Source organism: Hypanus sabinus, chromosome 3 (assembly GCF_030144855.1).
Source record: "Hypanus sabinus isolate sHypSab1 chromosome 3, sHypSab1.hap1, whole genome shotgun sequence".
NCBI lineage: Eukaryota > Metazoa > Chordata > Chondrichthyes > Myliobatiformes > Dasyatidae > Hypanus > Hypanus sabinus.
Genome location: NC_082708.1, coordinates 2,216,138 through 2,235,006, shown reverse-complemented (window position 1 = coordinate 2,235,006; position 18,869 = coordinate 2,216,138). Strand labels below are relative to the sequence as shown.

General features: G+C 41.3%; 1 protein-coding gene across 1 annotated transcript in view; it reads left to right on the top strand.

Annotated features, from left to right (window-relative positions):
* The window catches only part of LOC132390970 (F-box/WD repeat-containing protein 7-like), a 306,269-nt gene that overhangs the window by 44,279 nt on the left and 243,121 nt on the right, over window positions 1–18,869 (top strand). Inside the window, exon 3 of the mRNA XM_059963517.1 lies at window positions 18,500–18,712. Coding sequence (XP_059819500.1) covers window positions 18,500–18,712 — 213 coding nt within the window. The remainder of the gene's footprint in view (window positions 1–18,499; window positions 18,713–18,869) is intronic.

Below are 18,869 nucleotides of genomic sequence, written 5' to 3'. Positions count from 1 at the left end.
ATAGCAAAGAAAGCCCAGCAGTGTCTGTACTTTCTGTGAAGGCTGAGGAAAGTCCATCTCCCACCCCCCCCCCCCCCCCCATCCTCATCACATTCTACAGGGGTTGTACTGAGAGCATCCTGAGCAGCTGCATTACTGCCTGGTTCAGAAGTTGTACCATCTCAGATCGCAAGACCCTGCAGCGGATAGTGAGGTCAGCTGAGAAGATCATCGGGGTCTCTCTTCCTGCCATTACGGACATTTAACTACACTCTGCATCTGCAAAGTAAACAGCATTATGAAGGACCCCATGCACCCCTCATACAAACTTTTCTCCCTCCTGCCATCTGGGAAAAGGCTCCGAAGCATTCGGGCTCTCACGTCCAGACTGTGTAACAGTTTCTTCCCCCAAGCTATCAGACTTCTCAATAGCCAGAGCCTGGGCTGACGCATTACTGCCCTATTGTCCTGTTTATTATTTATTGTAATGCCTGCACTGTCCTTGTGCACTTTACGCAGTCCTGTGTAGGTCTATAGTCTAGTGTAGCTTTCTCTGTTGTTTTTTTTTTACGTAGTTCAGTCTAGTTTTTGTACTGTGTCATGTAACACCACGGTCCTGAAAAATGTCTCATTTTTACTGTGTACTGTACCAGCAGTTATGGTTGAAATGACAATAAAAAGTGACTTAATTTGACATTTATCATTGTAATTCATAGCTTTTTTTATTGTTGGGCGTTGCACTGTATTGTTGCTGCAAAACATATTTCACAATGTTAGTGACATTAAACCTGATTCTGGTAACATCTCCTTTAACAATACTTTTATAATTCTTACTTTGACTATATGGTTAGTAAAGAAACAAAAAAAAAGGCCCCAATCTTCTTAAGCAGTCTGTTGTGAGTGTTGGAGCTCACTGATAAGCCGATCATCCACTGTTGACCTCCGATCGTCGCTGCCCTTCGAACCCTCACTCCAAGTCCACCCCCGTGTGGTAGTCTACCAACTCTCTCCATTTGTGTCTTTTCTCCTCATCTCTTCCTGGCAAAAGGCCGCAAAAATCTCTCTTCCAGCTCTCTAGGAAGAACACCAGCATTCCAGACCCCGTTATCTCTAGTCATAACCCAAACATTGCTGCTACAGAGAAACCATTACATTATCAGTGAAACCTTCCAGTATGTTGCACAGCAGTGAAAGCCTGCAGCATGACTTGGTGAATTTCAGGATGTACAACGGAATCCATGCTGCATCAGGTGTTTGCACGTGGAACAGTGCTGTGTTTCATAAATCAGCTAATTGTCAACCGTCTCATAGGGATGTCCAGTGATCACATATTGGACAATTTCAACCAACATTTGTTTTCTAAAATTTGAATCTGTCTTTGATTTCCCTTGGTGAAAATTGGCTGGATTTAAAGTTGCAGATGAGTAGATGGGGATGAAGGGAAGGAAAGCTGGATGGTAAAAAAACCCGAGATCCTGAGCTTTGCAAAAGTAATGTATTTCTGATTCTGTGAAATGTAAATAAAAATAATATTTGGTAAGTCAGGCAGCATCTGTAAAGAGGGAGGTGGTAAATCTTTTGGATTAGTGATCTTTAGTGGCTATGCTTTGTTTATTACATTGTTGAAGCCAGGTATTTAAAGAGAACCATGAAGGTAAGCTTGTATTTATACAGTTAAGTAACTACGTGTCAACACTGCACTGATATCTTTACTTGGCTGAGGCTTACACATTAATGATTTTTAGCATAGACTTCTCCAAGAAAGTGCATTGCTGTTGCTGCATATGGTTGTGAAGAATGGAGAGAAATTGGTTAAGAATGGTTGTTTAATCTGTTTGTTCATACCATTAATATCTCTCTCTCTCTCTCTCTCTCTCTCTCTCTTTTCCAAGTGTTTCAGACCTTGATTAGTCTGCTTTCTTAGAGGTTTTCACAGATTCAGCATGTGATTTGAAACTTTGGCAAACTTCTATAGATGTGCATTGGCGAGTATATTGGCCGGTTGCATCACAGCCTGGTATGGAAACACGAATGTCCTTGAATGGAAAGGCCTACAAAAAAAAATAGTGGACACAGCCTTCCCCACCATTGAGCACGTCTATATAGAGTGCTGTCACAGGAAAGCAGCAACCATCATCAAGGACCCCCACCATCTTGGCCATGCTCTATAGGTTCAGAGGTTAATTTTGTTGTCGAAAGTAAGCTTGCACAATACAACTCCGATATTTGTCTACTCCGGGTAGCCATTAAATACAGAAAAACTATGGGTGTTCATGAAAGAAAAAATATTAACTCCCCACCACCCCCAGCACCGAAAAGAAACAAAACTCACAGACCCTAACCCACTCCCTCCCCTGCAGGAAAAGCAGCCACAGTAACAATTCCAGCCTCCTCACTTGCAGAAAAGAATAGTGCCAGGAACATCAAGCCCCCAAGTCCCCACTCCTGGTACACAAAAATGAACAGATAGTTCACAAGAAACATAGAAGACCTACAGCACAATACAGGCCCTTCAGCCCACAAAGTTGTGCCAAACGTGTAGAAATTACTAAGGTTACCCTGAGCCCTGTTTTTCTGAGCTCCATATACCTATCCAGAAGCCTCTCAAAAGATCCTATCATATCTGCCTCCACCACCGTTAACGGCAGCCTATTCCACGCACTCAATCCTCTCTGCGTTTTTAAAAAAAACCCCAAAAAAACTTACCCATGACATCTTCTCTGTACCTGCTCCCAAGCACCTTAAACCTGTGCTGTCTTGTGGCAGCCATTTCAGCCCTGTGAAAAAGCCTCTGACTATCCACATGATCACTGCCTCTCATCTTATACACCTCTTTCAGGTCACTTCTCATCCTCCATCGCTCCAAGGAGAAAAGGCTGACTTCACTCAACCTGTCTTCATACGACATGCTCCCTAATGCAGGCAACATCCTTGTAAATCTCCCTGCACTCTGCCTATAGTATCCACATCCCTCCTGTAGTGAGGTGACCAGAACTGAACACAGTACTCAAGTGGGGTCTGACCAAGGTCTTGTATAGCTGTAACATTATCTCAGGGCTCTTAAACTCAATTTCATGGTTGATGAATGCCAACACACCATACTCCTTCTTGACCTTATAGTCAACCTGCGCAGCAGCTTCGAGTGTCCTATGGACTCGGAATCCAAGACCCCTCTGATCCTCTGCACTGCCAAGAGTCTTACCATTAATACTATATTCTGTCTTCAAATTTGACCTACCAAAATGAACCACTTCATACTTATCTGGGTTAAACTCCATCTGCCACTTTTCAGCCCAGTTCTGCATCCTGTTGATATCCCATTGTAACCTCTTCTCAACCCTCCAGACTATCCACAGCACCCCCAATTTTTGTGTCATCAGCAAACTTACAAACCCACCCTTTTTCTTCATCCTGGTTATATGTAAAAAATCACAAAGAGGAGGGGTCCCAGAGCTGAGCCTTGCGGAATACCACTGGTCCCCATCTTCCATGAAGAATACAAATAATCTACAGCCACCCTTTGCCTGGGCAAACCAATTCTGGATCCACAAAGCAAGGTCTTCTTGGATCCCGTATCTCCTTACCTTCTGAATGAGTCTTGCATGGGAAACTCTATCAAATGCCTTGCTGAAATCCATATACACAACACCCACTCCTCTACCTTTATTAATGTGCTTTGTTACATCTTCTAAGAATTCAATCAGGCTTGTAAGGCATGAATTGTCCTTGACAGAGCCATGCTGACTATCCCTAATTGGACTATGTCTCTCCAAATGCTCATAAATCCTGTCGCTCAGGCTCTTCTCCAACAACTTGCCCACCTCTGAAGTAAGACTAACTCGTCTATAATTTCCTGGGTTATCTTTACTCCCGTTCTTGAACAAGGGAACAGCATTTGCAACACTCCAATCCTCTGGTACTTCTCCCGCCCCCACTAATGATGCAAAGATCATCCCTAGAGGCTCAGCAGTCTCCTCCCTCACTTCCCACAGTAGTCTGGGGTATATCTCATCCGGACCTGGTGATTTATCTAACTTAATGCTTTTCAAAAAAATCCAGCGCATCCTCTTACTTTATGTCTATATGCTCAAGAATTGAGTATTGCGCGGCCATATGGGAACCTCATCAAACTAACAATAAGAAGCCCATCAAAAAAATCCAACGACGTGCTGCTCACTTTATGCTAAAACATTACAGCAGGAAATCCAGTGTCACCAACATGCTCTCTAACCTTCAATGGAACCACTTAAAAAAACCAACATACTAAACTACGGTTAATCTCCATTTTCAAAGAAGTTCACAACATCACTCCATCAAACATCCAAATTCGTCACAGGGTCAGTTCAACTCGACAGCAAACTGGACCTTAAATACTGGAAACCCCTTCATTCAACAAGATTTACTACCAGTACTCTCTCTACCCAAGATCAACAAGAGAGTGGAATCTTCAGCTGCCAGACCTGCACAGTATTTCTGACATTAATATTTTAAAAGATAGATTCAATCAAATCAATTTCAGGGATCTAGTCAAAAAAGCTCACTTTACAATTTAACTCTCACGCTGTTCACACCGACTGTGCGTTATGACAGCCGCCCGGCAGTGTTTGCGCAGTACCAAGCAGAAGCGTTTCAGTCTGCTGGAAGTCATCCCCACAATTGCCAAGGTCTTTTTCCCTGGTGAATACTGAAGCAAAGTAATTACTAAGTACCTCTGCTACCTCCTCCAACTCCATGCAATGTTTCCTGTATCACACCTGATTAGTCCAATTCTCACACAGCTCATCCTCTTGCTTTTCACATACTTGTAGAATGCCTTGGGGTTTTCCTTAATCCTGCTCACCAAGGCCCTCTCATGGCCCCTCCTAGCTTTCTAATTTCATTCTTAAGCCCTTCACCAAAAGGTAAAGGATATGACAAAACTAAGGAGGACCATGCCATGCAAATGGTATGTTGGCATTCATAGCAAAAGGATTTGAGTACAGGAGCAGGGAGGTTCTACTGCAGTTGTACAAAGCCTTGGTGAGACCGCACCTAGAATGTTGTGTGCAGTTTTGGTCCCCTAATCTGAGGAAAGACATTCTTGCCATAGAGGGAGTACAGAGAAGGTTCACCAGATTGATTCCTGGGATGACAGGACTTTCATATGAAGAAAGACTGGATTGACTGGGCTTATACTCACTGGAATTTAGAAGATTGAGGGGGAATCTTATTGAAACATATAAAATTCTAAAGGGATTGGACAGGCTAGATGCAGGAAGATTGTTTCCGATGTTGGGGAAATCCAGAACGTGGGGTCACATTTTAAGGATAAAGGGGAAGCCTTTTAGGACCGAGATGAGGAAAAACTTCTTCACACAGAGTGGTGAATCTGTGGAATTCTCTGCCACAGGAAACAGTTGAGGCCAGTTCATTGGCTATATTTAAGAGGAAGTTAGATATGGCCCTTGTGGCTAAAGGGATCGGGGGTATGGAGAGAAAGCAGGTACAGGGTTCTGAGTTGGATGATCAGCCATGATCATATTGAATGGTGGTGCAGGCTCGAAGGGCCGAATGGCCTACTCTTGCACCTATTTTCTATGTTTCTAAATCCATATAAACTACATCTACGGCTCTACCTTCATCAATGTGTTTAGTCACACCCTCAAAAAAAATTCAAAAGTACATCTTGGAATTATTTGAAGATAGCAGGATTGAAGATTTACCAGAATTAAATCAAATGACTAATCAACCTAAAATATTGATGTCAGAGATGGAAACTGTGATTCGGAGTCTAAAGGACAGAAAGGTTGCCGGTGAAGATAAGATTTCCACTGAAATTTTGAAATCACTTGGTCCGAAGGGAAAAACGAACCTTTTAGCGATATTAAGCGCCATTTATATGACAGGAAGTCTTCCGGAGGAATTTCTCAAATCAGTATTTATCACCTTACCAAAAAAGCTAAGGACAGTAAAATGTAACGAACACAGGATGATAAGCATAATGTCTCACTACGTCAAGCTATTGTTGAACATAATATTCGGCAGAACGAAAGGTACAATCAGCGATGAAATTGGAGAAACGCAGTTTGGTTTTTGTAAAGGCTCTGGAACAAGGGAAGGAATATTTGCGATAACATCATGGAGGGATGCATTGAGGCACAAAAGACCATCTTATGCTTTATTGACTATGAAAAGGCTTTTGATAAAGTAAGACACAAGAAAGTGATAGAGGTGCTGAACAAGTATGATCTGGGATGGGAGAATGTGCACATAATAAGGAACTTGTATTGGAATCAGTCAGGGTAGAAAATGAGCTATCACTATGGACATTTAAATGAGGCATAAGGCAAGGCTGTGTTGGCTTGCCAGATTTGTTCAACCTCTACGGAGAATGGATTGTTCAGGAATGTGACCATCAGGAGACAGGTATTCCAATTGGAGGCATGAAGGTGGATTACAGCAGGTATGGGGACGACACTGCATTGTTAGCTGACAGCAAAAGTGAACTGCAAATTATGCTGAATAAAGAGAATGAGAAAAGCCTTGACTACGAATTTAAAGTCATCCCTAAGAAATCAAAATCGATTGTGGTAAGCAAAACAAACACTGAAGACTCATTCATGATGGTATTATTACAAGTGAATGGAGAAGGCATTGAACTGGTGTGAAAGTTTGAACGTCTTGGCAGTTGTCTGACAGATGGCGGGTGATGTGAAGTGTTGATCAGAAGGAAAATAGGTATGGCTAAGACCCAGTTCATAAAGCTAAAAGATCTACAATGCAATGGGAAGGTAGATATCCAAAGTAGAATCCATTTCCTCGAGTGTTATGTATGATCACTGATGAGGTATGGATCAGAAACATGGACCCTGAAGAAGGATGACATGAAATGAAGCAATGCTTTTGAAATGTGGTACTATCGAAGAATGTTGAAGATTAGCTGGGCAGAAAAGGTTTCAAAGGAGAGGGTTTTGTCCGAAGTTGATAGACTGTGGACATTGCTGGAGAAGATTATGAAGTTAAAAGTTGCTTATTGTGGACACGTTACGCGGAGAGATAACATCTTGTCGGATAACATTGGACAACATGGCTGGATAACATCAAGGATTGGACCAAGCTGGACAAGACTAGGGATGTTGTGGACAAGTGTCAGGACAGAGTGGCGTGGAGGGAAATCGTCCGCCACCTGGAAATTCCAGATGCAACCTAACGATGAAGCCCTTCCTGGCAACCTTGTAACTAGTTTCTTGAAACTTTTGCAAGCTTTTCTTCTTAACTAGATTTTCCACACCATGGTTCTTTTACCCTATCATCCTTTCCTGCTTCAATGGAGCATACCTATGCAGAACGCTATGCAAATGTTTCCTGAACATTGCCTCATTTTTGGCATGCATTTCCCTGAGAACATCTGCTCCCAGTTTATGCTCCCAAGTTCCTACCTAATAGCATCATATTTCCCCCTACCCCAATTAAATGTTTTCCCAAATTGTCCTCTTCTATCCCTCTCCAGCGTTAAGGTAAAGGAGATAGGGTTGTGATCCCTACCTCAAAAATGCTCTCCCTCCAAGAGATCTGACACCTGACCATGTTCATTTCCCAAAATCAGATCAAGTACAGCCTCCCTCTAGTTGGCTTATCTACATATTGCATCAGGAAACCTTCCTGAACGCACCTAATAAACTCCATGCCATCTAAACCCATTGCTCTAACGAGATGCCAGTCAATATTAGGAAAGTTAAAGTCTCCTACCTCCACTACAGAATCTCCCTCCCTGTCTGCTCCTCGATGTCCCTGTTACTATGGGGGGGGGGGGGCAATTTAAAAAAAAGTAGAGTTATTGCCCTTTCCAGTTTCTGACTTCTAACCACACTGATTCAGTAAATAATCCCTCCATGACTTCCTCCTTTTCCGCAGCTGTGATACACAAGACCATAAGACATAGGAGCAGAGTTAGGTCATCTGGTCATCATTAGAGTTTTCTCCGCCATTCAATCATGGCCGATCCTTTTTTCTTCTCCTCCACAGTCCCAGTTCCCCGGCCTTCTGCCCATAACCTTTGATGCCATGTCCAATCAAGAACCTACAAATCTCCTCCTTAAATATATTCAACGACCTGGCCTCCATAGTTGCATGTGGCCCCCCTTCGGCTAAAGAAATTTCTCTGCAGCCCTGTTTTAAAAGGGTGCTCCTCTTTCCTCACCTGGTTTAGCCGGCCTGTCGAAGTCATTGCCCGGGGTGTGGCTGCTGTCGCATGCAAACAGCTACAAGGAGCCACAGGTGAGAGCTGGGCATTCGTAGGGACCAATAGGTGACGAGCCACTCCAAGGAGTGCAACAGGCCACCCATCTGGAGGTGTTATCCCTCCCATGCACCCCCTTTGGGTAGCCAAGGGGTCTGAAACCCTTGGTGAGATAGGAATTTGCTCATCCCAGCATGCGAAGACTGCTTCGGTGGATCAGACAGAGGAAACCCCGGGGGTTCAACGGCTGAGAAAGCGTTGCAGAAGTGCATTGCGTAGGGTGCAGCATAGCACTTAAGAAAATGCAGCCAAGGAAGTTGCCAGACGTAACGAGTTTTCATGCCACTGCATCCTGACTTCTGAGGCCGAGAGAGTGGGATTGTCTCTGTGCAAGGCTTTTCCACTTTAATATCTTTCATGCACTGGTTACATTGTGCAACATTCATCTCCCAGCTTTCAATTCCTACCAGTCTTCTACAAGTCCTACGGCGATGCGGGAGTGGTGAATCAACAGGTGGAGGTGACCACAGCGAGTTGTAGTCACAAACCCGCACGTAGGCGGCCTTTGGACAAGTGGTCGTCCTTCTCTGTACCCAGGGCAGCAGAGGAGACCGGCAGCATCAATAGTGACTGAGCAGCCCTTTTCAGCACAGCATTGTTCATGACAGGAGAAGGGTTCTCAGGTAGTTGCATCTCAAATGGCGTGAAGCAAGGGTGCATTCCAGCACCAGTGCTCTTCAACCTCTTCTTCACCTGAATGCTGAAGCATGCTGTTAAAGACCTAGATCTGGGTATTTACATAAGATATCACCTAGACCAGGGGTCGGCAACCCGCGGCTCCTTGATCTCTGTGCTGCGGCTTCCCGTGGTTTGTTAGTTTTTGAAATGTAATTCGAAATTTGAAGATTATGGTGATCTTGTACAATCTAAAAACGTTGTGGAGACCCCATTTCCTGGCACATCTGAACCGGCTCACAATTAGCCACCGTTCCGACTAAGGGAGATAGCCTACGGGGGTTTGTGAGTACGTGTCTTTTGGAGCATCCGCGCCCATGGGGGCGGGTTGAGGGAGGCTTAAATCAAGGCTGTTTAGTTCGAATAAAGTTACCTTTGACTGCAGTGTCTTTATTTTAGCGCTGCGTGTAGCGCTATACCACTACAACGTGTTTTTTATCGCTATTAATATACATCACCACTGCCAATGCCTGACACCCGCCAGTGCGCGCTTTCTTTTAATTCTTCGATCCAAGGTAGGCTAACTATGGAGTAACCTTCAACCCAATGTCTTTTCTTCGGAGTTCAAAATGTTTTTGTTGCATGCAGAAATGTAATTTCGTTTTCTCTGCAGGAGTTCATCAATTTCATAAATGCAACACATTATAGTTTGTTTATACATAGCATAAAGCAAAAAAAAAACCATCGTATGCAGTGTTATTTCATTTTAAATGTCAAACGGGTTTTGTGGCTCCCAGTGTTTTCTCTTCTTTGGGAAATGGGTCCATATTGGCTCTTTCAGTGGTAAATGTTGCCGACACCTGACCTAGACGGATCAATCTTTGACCTAAGATGCTTTGCTGCAAAGACCAAAATGTTGAGGACGCTCATCACTGAAGCCCTGTTTGCTGATGACTGTGCCCTCATGGCCCACCAGGAAAACCATCTGCAGACGTTTGTCGACAAGTTCTCTGCCGCCTCAAAGCTGTTCGGCCTGACAATCAGCCTTGGTAAGACAGAAGTTCTCCTACAACCTGCACCAAACAGTTACCCTCCTCAGCCATGCATCACCATCGATGGCACTGTCCTGAAGAATATGGAGAGCTTCAAGTATCCCCAGTGATGGATCCCTTTGACAAAGGGATCATAACAAGGATCCAGAAAGCCAACCAGGCACTCGGGAAACTCTGTGTCAAAGCTCTGGAGCACAAGGACATTCAACTTTCAACCAAGCTCAAGGTGTACAAGGCTGTGGTCCTCACCTCTCTCCTGTGTAGCTGCGAAACCTGGACCCTGTACTGCAGGCACATAAAACAGCTGGAACAGTTTCACATATGCTCTCTGTGGTCGATCATGAGGATTCGATAGCAGGATCGAATCACCAACCAGGAAGTCCTTGACAGAGCCAACAGCAAAGCATTGAGGCAAGGATCCTCCTTCCAGCCACTCTTGGGAGGCCTGTATATAACTGCCATCAACGTCCTTTTATCCTTACAGTTTTTTTTGTAGTTTATTTTTTATTGAAGTTCATCATCAAACAAATATTTCCATAAGATGTATTTCAGATATTGTAGATATGTATCATGTAGTCCTACATACCGCAAATCTCCACATAATATTTATCTGAGGTATACACTCAGAGAAAAGAAAGGAAAGAAAGAACAATTAAAAGGAGAAAACTATGTACAAGTAGGGAGTGATCTTTTTTTTAACAACATATTCATTGATTTGTGGGGATAAAATCAGGCCTATAAGGTGTTATGTAGTTAAACCATTTTTCCCAGTGTGAATCAAATTGTTCCAACTTATGATTAATAGATGCTGTTATCTTCTCCATTTTGTAAATGTTCATTGTAATGTCCAAACATGCATTAAAGGTTGGGCTCTCCTGTGATAACCATTTCCTAGTAAGAGTCATTTTACTAGCCACCAGCAGTATATTCATTTAATATTTATCTCTTTTCAACCATTCTTGAGGTATATACCCAAAATATATGGTCTTACTTTCTAAGGGTATTTCACATTTAAAGATGTTGTAGGGCATTGTGTATCCCACTCCAATAGTCTTTGATAACGGGGCATTCCCAGAAAATATGATAACGGTTTGCTTTTTGATTTCCACAATTTCTCCAGCAAACAGGGAGGTTACTATCATAATGGGATTTCTGAGAGGGTGTAATAAAATATCTTATCAAGTCTTTCCATCCAAACTCCCTCCTTTTCTGTGAACTGTTACTCTTCCATTGATATCTCCGTATTATTGTCCATTCTTCTTCAGATATAATTATCCCTCCTTCCTTCTCCCATTTTGTTTTAATGTATGAAGTTGAATGTGTTTTAAGATTTGATAAGCCCTTATACACGCTTGAAATGATTCTACTACCGTTATCTGAATTATATTCTTTTCTAAATAACTCTATCAAACATGTACTTGCCTTGGTTATATTTTTAACCATCCTGTTAACATATTGTTGCATCTGTAAATACCGATAAAAGTCTTGTTTTTCTAATGTGTTTCTCTTTAAGTATTTCAGAACTGAATAGTGTTCCTTTTATTATATTGCAAAGAACTATTATTCCTTTAGCTGTCCAGTCCTTAAAGCTAGCATCCAGTTTATTCGGTATAAAATCCGAGTCATATGCACACTATTTAAGAATTGCAATATCTCCCTCTAGTTTATATTCTTTTTATAATAGTTTTCCATATTTTAAGAGTCCATTTCACCCATGGGTTATCAATAGTATTTATGTACCTTTGTAGGTTGCTATCATCCAAAATTGCCTGTATGAGGATGGGAAGTACCCGCTCCTCAATGTTTTTCCATTGAGTGCCATATGATGGGTTGCACCAAGACATCACAGCTCTCAACTGTGCTGCAAAATAATAATCTCTAAGAGAAGGTAGGCCCCATCCCCCCCTTTTCCTTGTCGAATTGCGAAGTTTTGAGACGAACTCTAGGCCTTTTACCCTGCCTGTTATCTTGATAACATCTTGTTCCATTCATTGAATTGATTTTGATTAATCTCTATTGGTAGGGTCTGAAAGAGATATAACAGTCTGGGCAGTATATTCATCTTAATAGAATCAATCCTTGAATGAAAACTAAAAAAAGGAATTAGGTTCCATCTTGATACACCTTTCTTAATTTTTTTTATATAAAAACTGATAATTGCATTCTGATAATTTTGCCAAATTCTTTGGCATAATAATGCCCAAATATTTGGGCATTATTTGCCATGCCCAGGGATATCTACTTTCAATTTCTCTTGGTGGGCTATAGTTATGTGAAAGTAATTGGGTTTTATATGTGTTGATCTTGTATCCTGATAGTTGACCGTATTGTTAAAAGGATTGCATCAATTTAGGTAAAGAGTATGTTGGTTGCTCCAGATAGATCAAAATGTCATCTGCATAACAGGCCAATTTATGCTCTGTCCCTTTAATAGTAACTCCCCTGATATCTTCATTTTGTCTGCTGTATTGAGCTAATGGTTCCAGATATAATGCGGAGAGTAGCGGTCACCATTCACAATCCTGTCTCGTGCCCCTTTCTAGGGTAAGACTATTTGATAAATATCTATTGATTTTAATCCCAGCAGCAGGGTTGTCATACAGTGCCTGTATAGTTTTAATAATTGTGTCTTGGAAACCAAATCTATGTAAAACCCTGTAAAGAAAATTCCAATTAACCGAATCAAATGCCTTTTTAGCGTCCACGCTTAACACTATTGCTTCAATTTTATTTTTTTGTATATGATCCATAACGTGAAGTGTCCTTCATATATTGTCTTGTGTTTGGCGTTGTTGTATAAAACCTGTCTGATCGTTACGTATCAGTATGGGTAGAAATTCTTCTAATTGTTTGGCCATGATGGAGGTAATTAATCTATAATCTGCATTAAGAATGGATACTGGTCTAAATGACCCACATTCCATTTTATCCTTGCCTTCTTTCGGTATAGCTGAGATTATCGCTTCCTTCCAGCTGGGTGGCATTTGTGCCTTTTTTTTTAGAGCCCAGTTCAGTGTGGGGAGTAAAACAGGAATTAACTCACTTATAAATTCTTTGTACCACTCTGCCATATACCCATCTGATCCTGGTGACTTGCTTAATTTAAGCCTCTAATTGCAGCTTTTAATTCAATTATGTCAGCAGTCATCGTTCTATTTTGTTCTTGGCTTAAAGTGGGTAACTCTAGAGAATTCAGGAAGGTGTCAATTTGGGTTATGCTTCCCCCGGAACTTTGGAATATAGAGTTTTGTTAAACACTTCAAAAGCTTCTTGAATTTCACTTAGCTTTTTTTTAAATGATTTTTGTTCTTGGATTCCTAATTCTATGAACTGTATTTTCTGCTATCTTTTTTTCAGTTTCCACGCCAGTATTTTCATAGACAGATCCACTTTCATAATGTCTCTGTTTCAGAAACAATAAATTTTTCCTGATTTCTTGCATAGCCAAACTATTAATTTCATTCCTAATTTTTAAATTTCCTCTAATGTATCCTGTGCCAAATTCAATTTGTTTTTTTTTCTAGTTCCTTTAGCTTATTTTGTAATTCCTCTGTTTTATTCCTTATTATTTTTCTTATATGAAGATATCGCTATAATTTTCCCTCTTAAAACAGCCTTCAGAGTATCCCATAGAATGAGAGGAGAAACCTCTCCATTATCATTAAATTCTAAGTAAAGACCAATTTCTTTTTTAATTTGTTCCTTAAAGTAGGGATCATTGAGTAGACTTGAATTTAGTTTCCAAATAGTATTCTTTGGCTGTAGGTCAAAATCAAAAGATAAATATATAGGTTCATGGTCACTTACATCTATTGTCCCAATTCCACAGATGTTTATTTTGTCTTTTTTTTTCCATATGTTATGAAATAGTCTATTCTTGTATGTACAGAATGGGGGTGGGCAGAATAATGAGTGTAATCCCTTCTTTTGGGGAAAAGGTCCCTCCATCTATCAATTAGACCAACATCCTCAAAAAGTGTATTAACTTTCTTATGTAAGGATTTCAGTTCATAGGTTTTTCTTTTAGAAGAGTCTAACTTTGGTTGTAATTGTAAATTTAATTCTCCTCCACATATCAGGAGGCCTTCTGTTTCCGTTACCATAATATCAGTAAGTTTCTGAAAGAAACCAATATCACTTCCTGGGGTGCGTATATATTCAATAGAGTAACTGAATTTCCTTCTATATTTCCCCTTACCAGAATATATCTGCCCTCCTTATCTCCCATTTCAAATACTTCTCCAAAATTTAGCTTGTTTGAGATAAGAATAGCAACTCCTCTCCTATGTCCTAATTTATATGAGGAGAAAAACAAATTAGTGAAGCCCATTCTCTTTAGTTTTCCATGCTCATTATCACTTAAGTGAGTTTCCTGTAAGTATACTACATGGGCTTATTCTTTTTTCATTTTGGATAGAATTCTACTACGTTTGATTGGACTTAACAGCCCATTGACATTAAAAGAATTGAATTTTATCTTGTCCTTGACCATGTGTATTTATCTGTCAATATATCATTGAAATTAGCAGAATAAAGCTTAATCGATCTACTCCCTGAACAATTAAGAACCAAGAAACGCAAAAAAAGGCAACAAAGGTGTTTTTCCAAGGCTGAGGTCTCTAGTAGATGACCCTGGGTTGAGCTAGAGGAATATTCTCATTTAGGTGGGGAAAAGGAGTGAATGAATGAATAAAAAAGAATAATTGAGTAATATAAATCCACATTATAATAAATATTTCTCGAGACAGGTATATCACAGTCTATTTTTGCTATTGACTTAAGCTGCCATTCTGGACGATGACGTCACTAGAACCCCATCCTTACAGTTTCTTAACTCAGCTCACAAGAATTCAACATCTTCCGATCCTATGTCACTGATATAATGCCATTCTTTCCCAGTAGAGCCACACCACCCCCTCTCCTATCTTCCTATCTCTATGTAACCTTGGATATTCAGCTTCCAACTTCAACCATCCTTCAGCCACGATTCAGTGAAGGCCACAATGTCATACCTAGCAATATGTAATATTGCAACTATTATATTGATACTATCCCTGAATAACAATGCCACGCCTCCATCTCTTTTGCTTCCCTCCCTGTCCTTTTTCAAACATCTAAAGACTGGCACACAGCAGCCATTCCTGCCCGAGACATCAGAGTCTCTATAATGGCCACAATATCCCATGATTCCGTGAAACAAAGGACACATGCGGTCCTAATATCCCTCTGATTCAGCACGCTAGCTCTGAGATCATCAGTTTTATTCACCAGAGACTGCATGTTAGCCAGCAAGGTAGTTGGTATTGGGAGTTTAAAACCCCGTTTCCTTAAACATACTTGTATCTCTGATCTGCAGCCTGATGTACATCCACAATAAGTATTGTTTCTATTAGTTTTAAGCAGCAATAGTTTGTTTAAATGTATTAAGACATCTTTGTTAACTGCAGTATGAATTCAGTCATATTGTGATCTCGGTCTCCTAAGGGTTCCTTGACATTAAACTCTCTGATAAGATCTGGGTTATTATACAACACCCAATCTTAGATAGCCTTTCCCTAAGTAGGCTTTGAGCTTTGAAGATTGGGGGTTGCAGTGAACAACAAGAAAGGCTGTCAAAGTTTGTGGGATTTGGATCAGCTGGAAAAATGGGCTGAGAAATGGCAGATGGAATTTAATGTGGAGAAGTGTGAGTGAGGTGTTGCACTTTGGGAGGACCAACCAGGATAGGATTTGTGCAGTGAACGACAGGACATGTTTGCTGCGGGTTTGTGTGTCTGTGTGTGCACATTTGTTTGTTTGGGACTGTGTACACACTGGTGTATGTGCGTGTCTTGCATGTGCTTGCTTGTATATCGGTGCGCTTGTGCTGTTTTCCTTGCACGTTGATCTGGATTGTGCAGTAATTCTTATGCTTCCTAATTTGGACAAATGCCTTGAAGGCCTGCAGTTGGGCTGAAAGTGGCACCATGCCCCCACCTGCTGGCCTGTCCCAGGTACAGCAGCATTTCCAGCTGCATTCCGGCTCCTTTGTTACTCTGCAGTGGAATTAATTAAAACCAGCCTTTGTTCAGTAATCTCATAACACAGTAACTGTTTTGTGATTATGGATTCAGTCTGAGTACAGCATGAACTGCATCAAGGCAACCTCCTGGATGTCTTTAGGAGTGAGGAGGGAATTGACAAAATTGATTCAGGTAATTTCTTCTGTTGCAAATGCCATACATAGATCGGAGTGGGAGGCTCAAGTTAAAAACGAGTAACTTGTAAGTGAAGTGCTAGGTGAGCAGGCCTAAACTTTTCCATTTAACTGCCCCAAATCTGGGGCAAAGTACCATGATAGCATGGTATGAATTCGAGCAAAAGATGGTAGTCCCTTGACAGGGGACCTGTTTATTTAGAGATACAATGCAGAGTAGGCCCTTCTGGTCCTTCAAACCATGCAGCTCCACGACCCCAACTAACCCTAATCTAATCGGGGGACATTTTAAAATGACCAATTTAACATTTTTGGACTGTGGTGGGAAACCAGAGCACCCAAGAAAAGCCCAGGCATTCCATGGGGAGGATGTACAGACTCCTTACTGGGATTGTACTTCGAACTCCAGAATGCTCTGAGCTTATAATAGCATCGGGCTAACTGCTGTGCTACCATGGACCCCCTGCACAGACAGGTTGGCTGGCAGCGTTTATAATACACTGTCTAATTGAATTATTGCCTGCAGGTTGCATGGTGATAGGGAGGGTGTCGTTGGTGGCTCTTATTAAAACTAAATGGTGAAGAAGAAAGTGTGAGTTCGAGGAGTGACAGTGCAGCTGCAACTGGAGTGATATCAGCAAATGTGGTCACACTATTGATCTGCATTGGGTTCAGAAGGATCTTGGAGCTGTTTTCTTCCCACCATCCCCACCTGAGGACTAATGTTGGTGTACATTTTAGCATATGTCCTTTGAACTCAGTTTCATAACAGACTGCATCAGCAATGGCTCCTTGTGAAACCACTCTCTTTTCTTCTGCCTCTTCCAGTTATCTTCACCTTCAGGTGCTTTGAAAATCATTAATGTATTGACCCAACCAACTGACTTTAGCTGCCCTGGAATAGTGGAAGAAACTTGATCTCTTTTGTGGCAGATAAATAAATCTGGGTGTAGATGAATTGGCGGGATGAATGGTCCCTTTCTCATTAGACACTAAATTAGATGCTAAATGTTATTCCCCTTTTTGTTTGTCTTGCTTGATTCTGTGACTTTGTTGCTATTTACTGTTGCCAAGATTGCAATCGGGATTTCTGTTACTTAAAGGTGGATAGTCACCTGTAGTCAGTACAGCTAGCCGTGGGCATCTCCAAGCTGCCATTAACTGTCAGCACAGAAGGATTTCAATTTCACTGATTGTGATACATACCTTTTGTATGAAAAAGAATAAAGATTAGCTTTATTTGTCACACATACATTGAAATATACAGTGAAATGTGTTTGTGTCAAGTCAAGAGGATTGTGCTGCACAATCCGCAACTGTCACTATCCCTCTGATGCCACCATAGTATTACATAACTGTACAGAATGTTGAAGGAAACTGGAACATCTTGAAGAACTCCACACCGTCATGTGGAGAACGTACAAACTCCTTACAGACAGTGATGGGGAATGAACCTCAATCTTCCAGCAGGCTAACCACTATTCTACTGTGTCTACAATACATACATTGTAGAGGAACTATCTACTCTATTCCACCAATTGATCTGTTCTGTGGCAAAGATGAAGTTATATTGACTTCAGTTATTGCTCTCTCTGACTTTTTGTTTACGTGTGTGGTTGATGTTTTTGAGGAAACTTACAGGGAGAATATATATATTAGCTGTTGGTTCAATGTGTATTTAAAGTTTGTTAGTTGGTATAGTTTCTCTTCCCCCCCCCCGCCCCTCCCCCCCCCACCCCCAACCCGGATATGTTCCTGTAGGCTCCTTGTAACCCAAATGGTTCTCAAGTCAAGAATGTGGCTGTAAACAAACTTGCCACACTGAAGATGCCTCCAGCTGCCAGGAAGTTCACATTCACCATTCTTCCAAATGCTACTTTGGATGTATGGATTGACCATGTCAGTTATTCAAAAGCTGGGGAGGACCTGCATTAATCTTTTGGGTGATTCTGTGAAGATGTTAATCAAGTTGCTTTCCATTAGGTATTCTCTTACAAGTGCATTGCGTGGCTTCACTCACCCTGAACACTGAACCTATGGACTGATTTTCAAGGACAAAACACATTTTCAGTATTATTTGTCATTTATTACTTTGTTTTTATTTTTGTATTTGCACAATATGTCATCTTTTCACATAAGCTGTTTATTCATCTTTGTTGTGTGTAGTTTTTCATTTTGCTGTGTTTCTTTGTACTTATTTTGTGAATCTCGGGGTAGTATATGGTGACATAATAGTTTGATAATAAATTTACTTTCTTGAACTTTGAACCAGCTTGCAAAACTGGTCAGTTGTCACTTGTACTTCATAACCAATGGCTGAATTTGTAGTAGGCTTTAATTGCGGCAACACTAATAACTCTTTTTGTTTGACTTGGTCAGAGCTTCTCTGATGGAGGTGCAGTGGAAGAGGAGAGTGGAGTTGATGGTGGCTGGCAAGAAGGAGAGAATGAAGAAATCGACGAGAGACAAGGTGACCTAAGTGACACAGCAGAAGGCATTGAAGACGACTGTGGAGAGTCGTATTATTATTTTGTTGCGGATTTTGTTCAGGAAGCAGAAGGCAAAGGCCTGGTTCGGCGTGTGAAGCCCAAGGTAAGAGGAAGTAAGCACAAGGTGGCAGCCTGAGGACCTCTTGTGAATTGATATTGAAATTTGGTGATTATTGACAGCTTTCTGTGATATTTTGAACTTTTGTTTTCCGAACTGAAATGTGCGCTTGGTTTTCTGGTCCAGGACAAAATGGTGACCA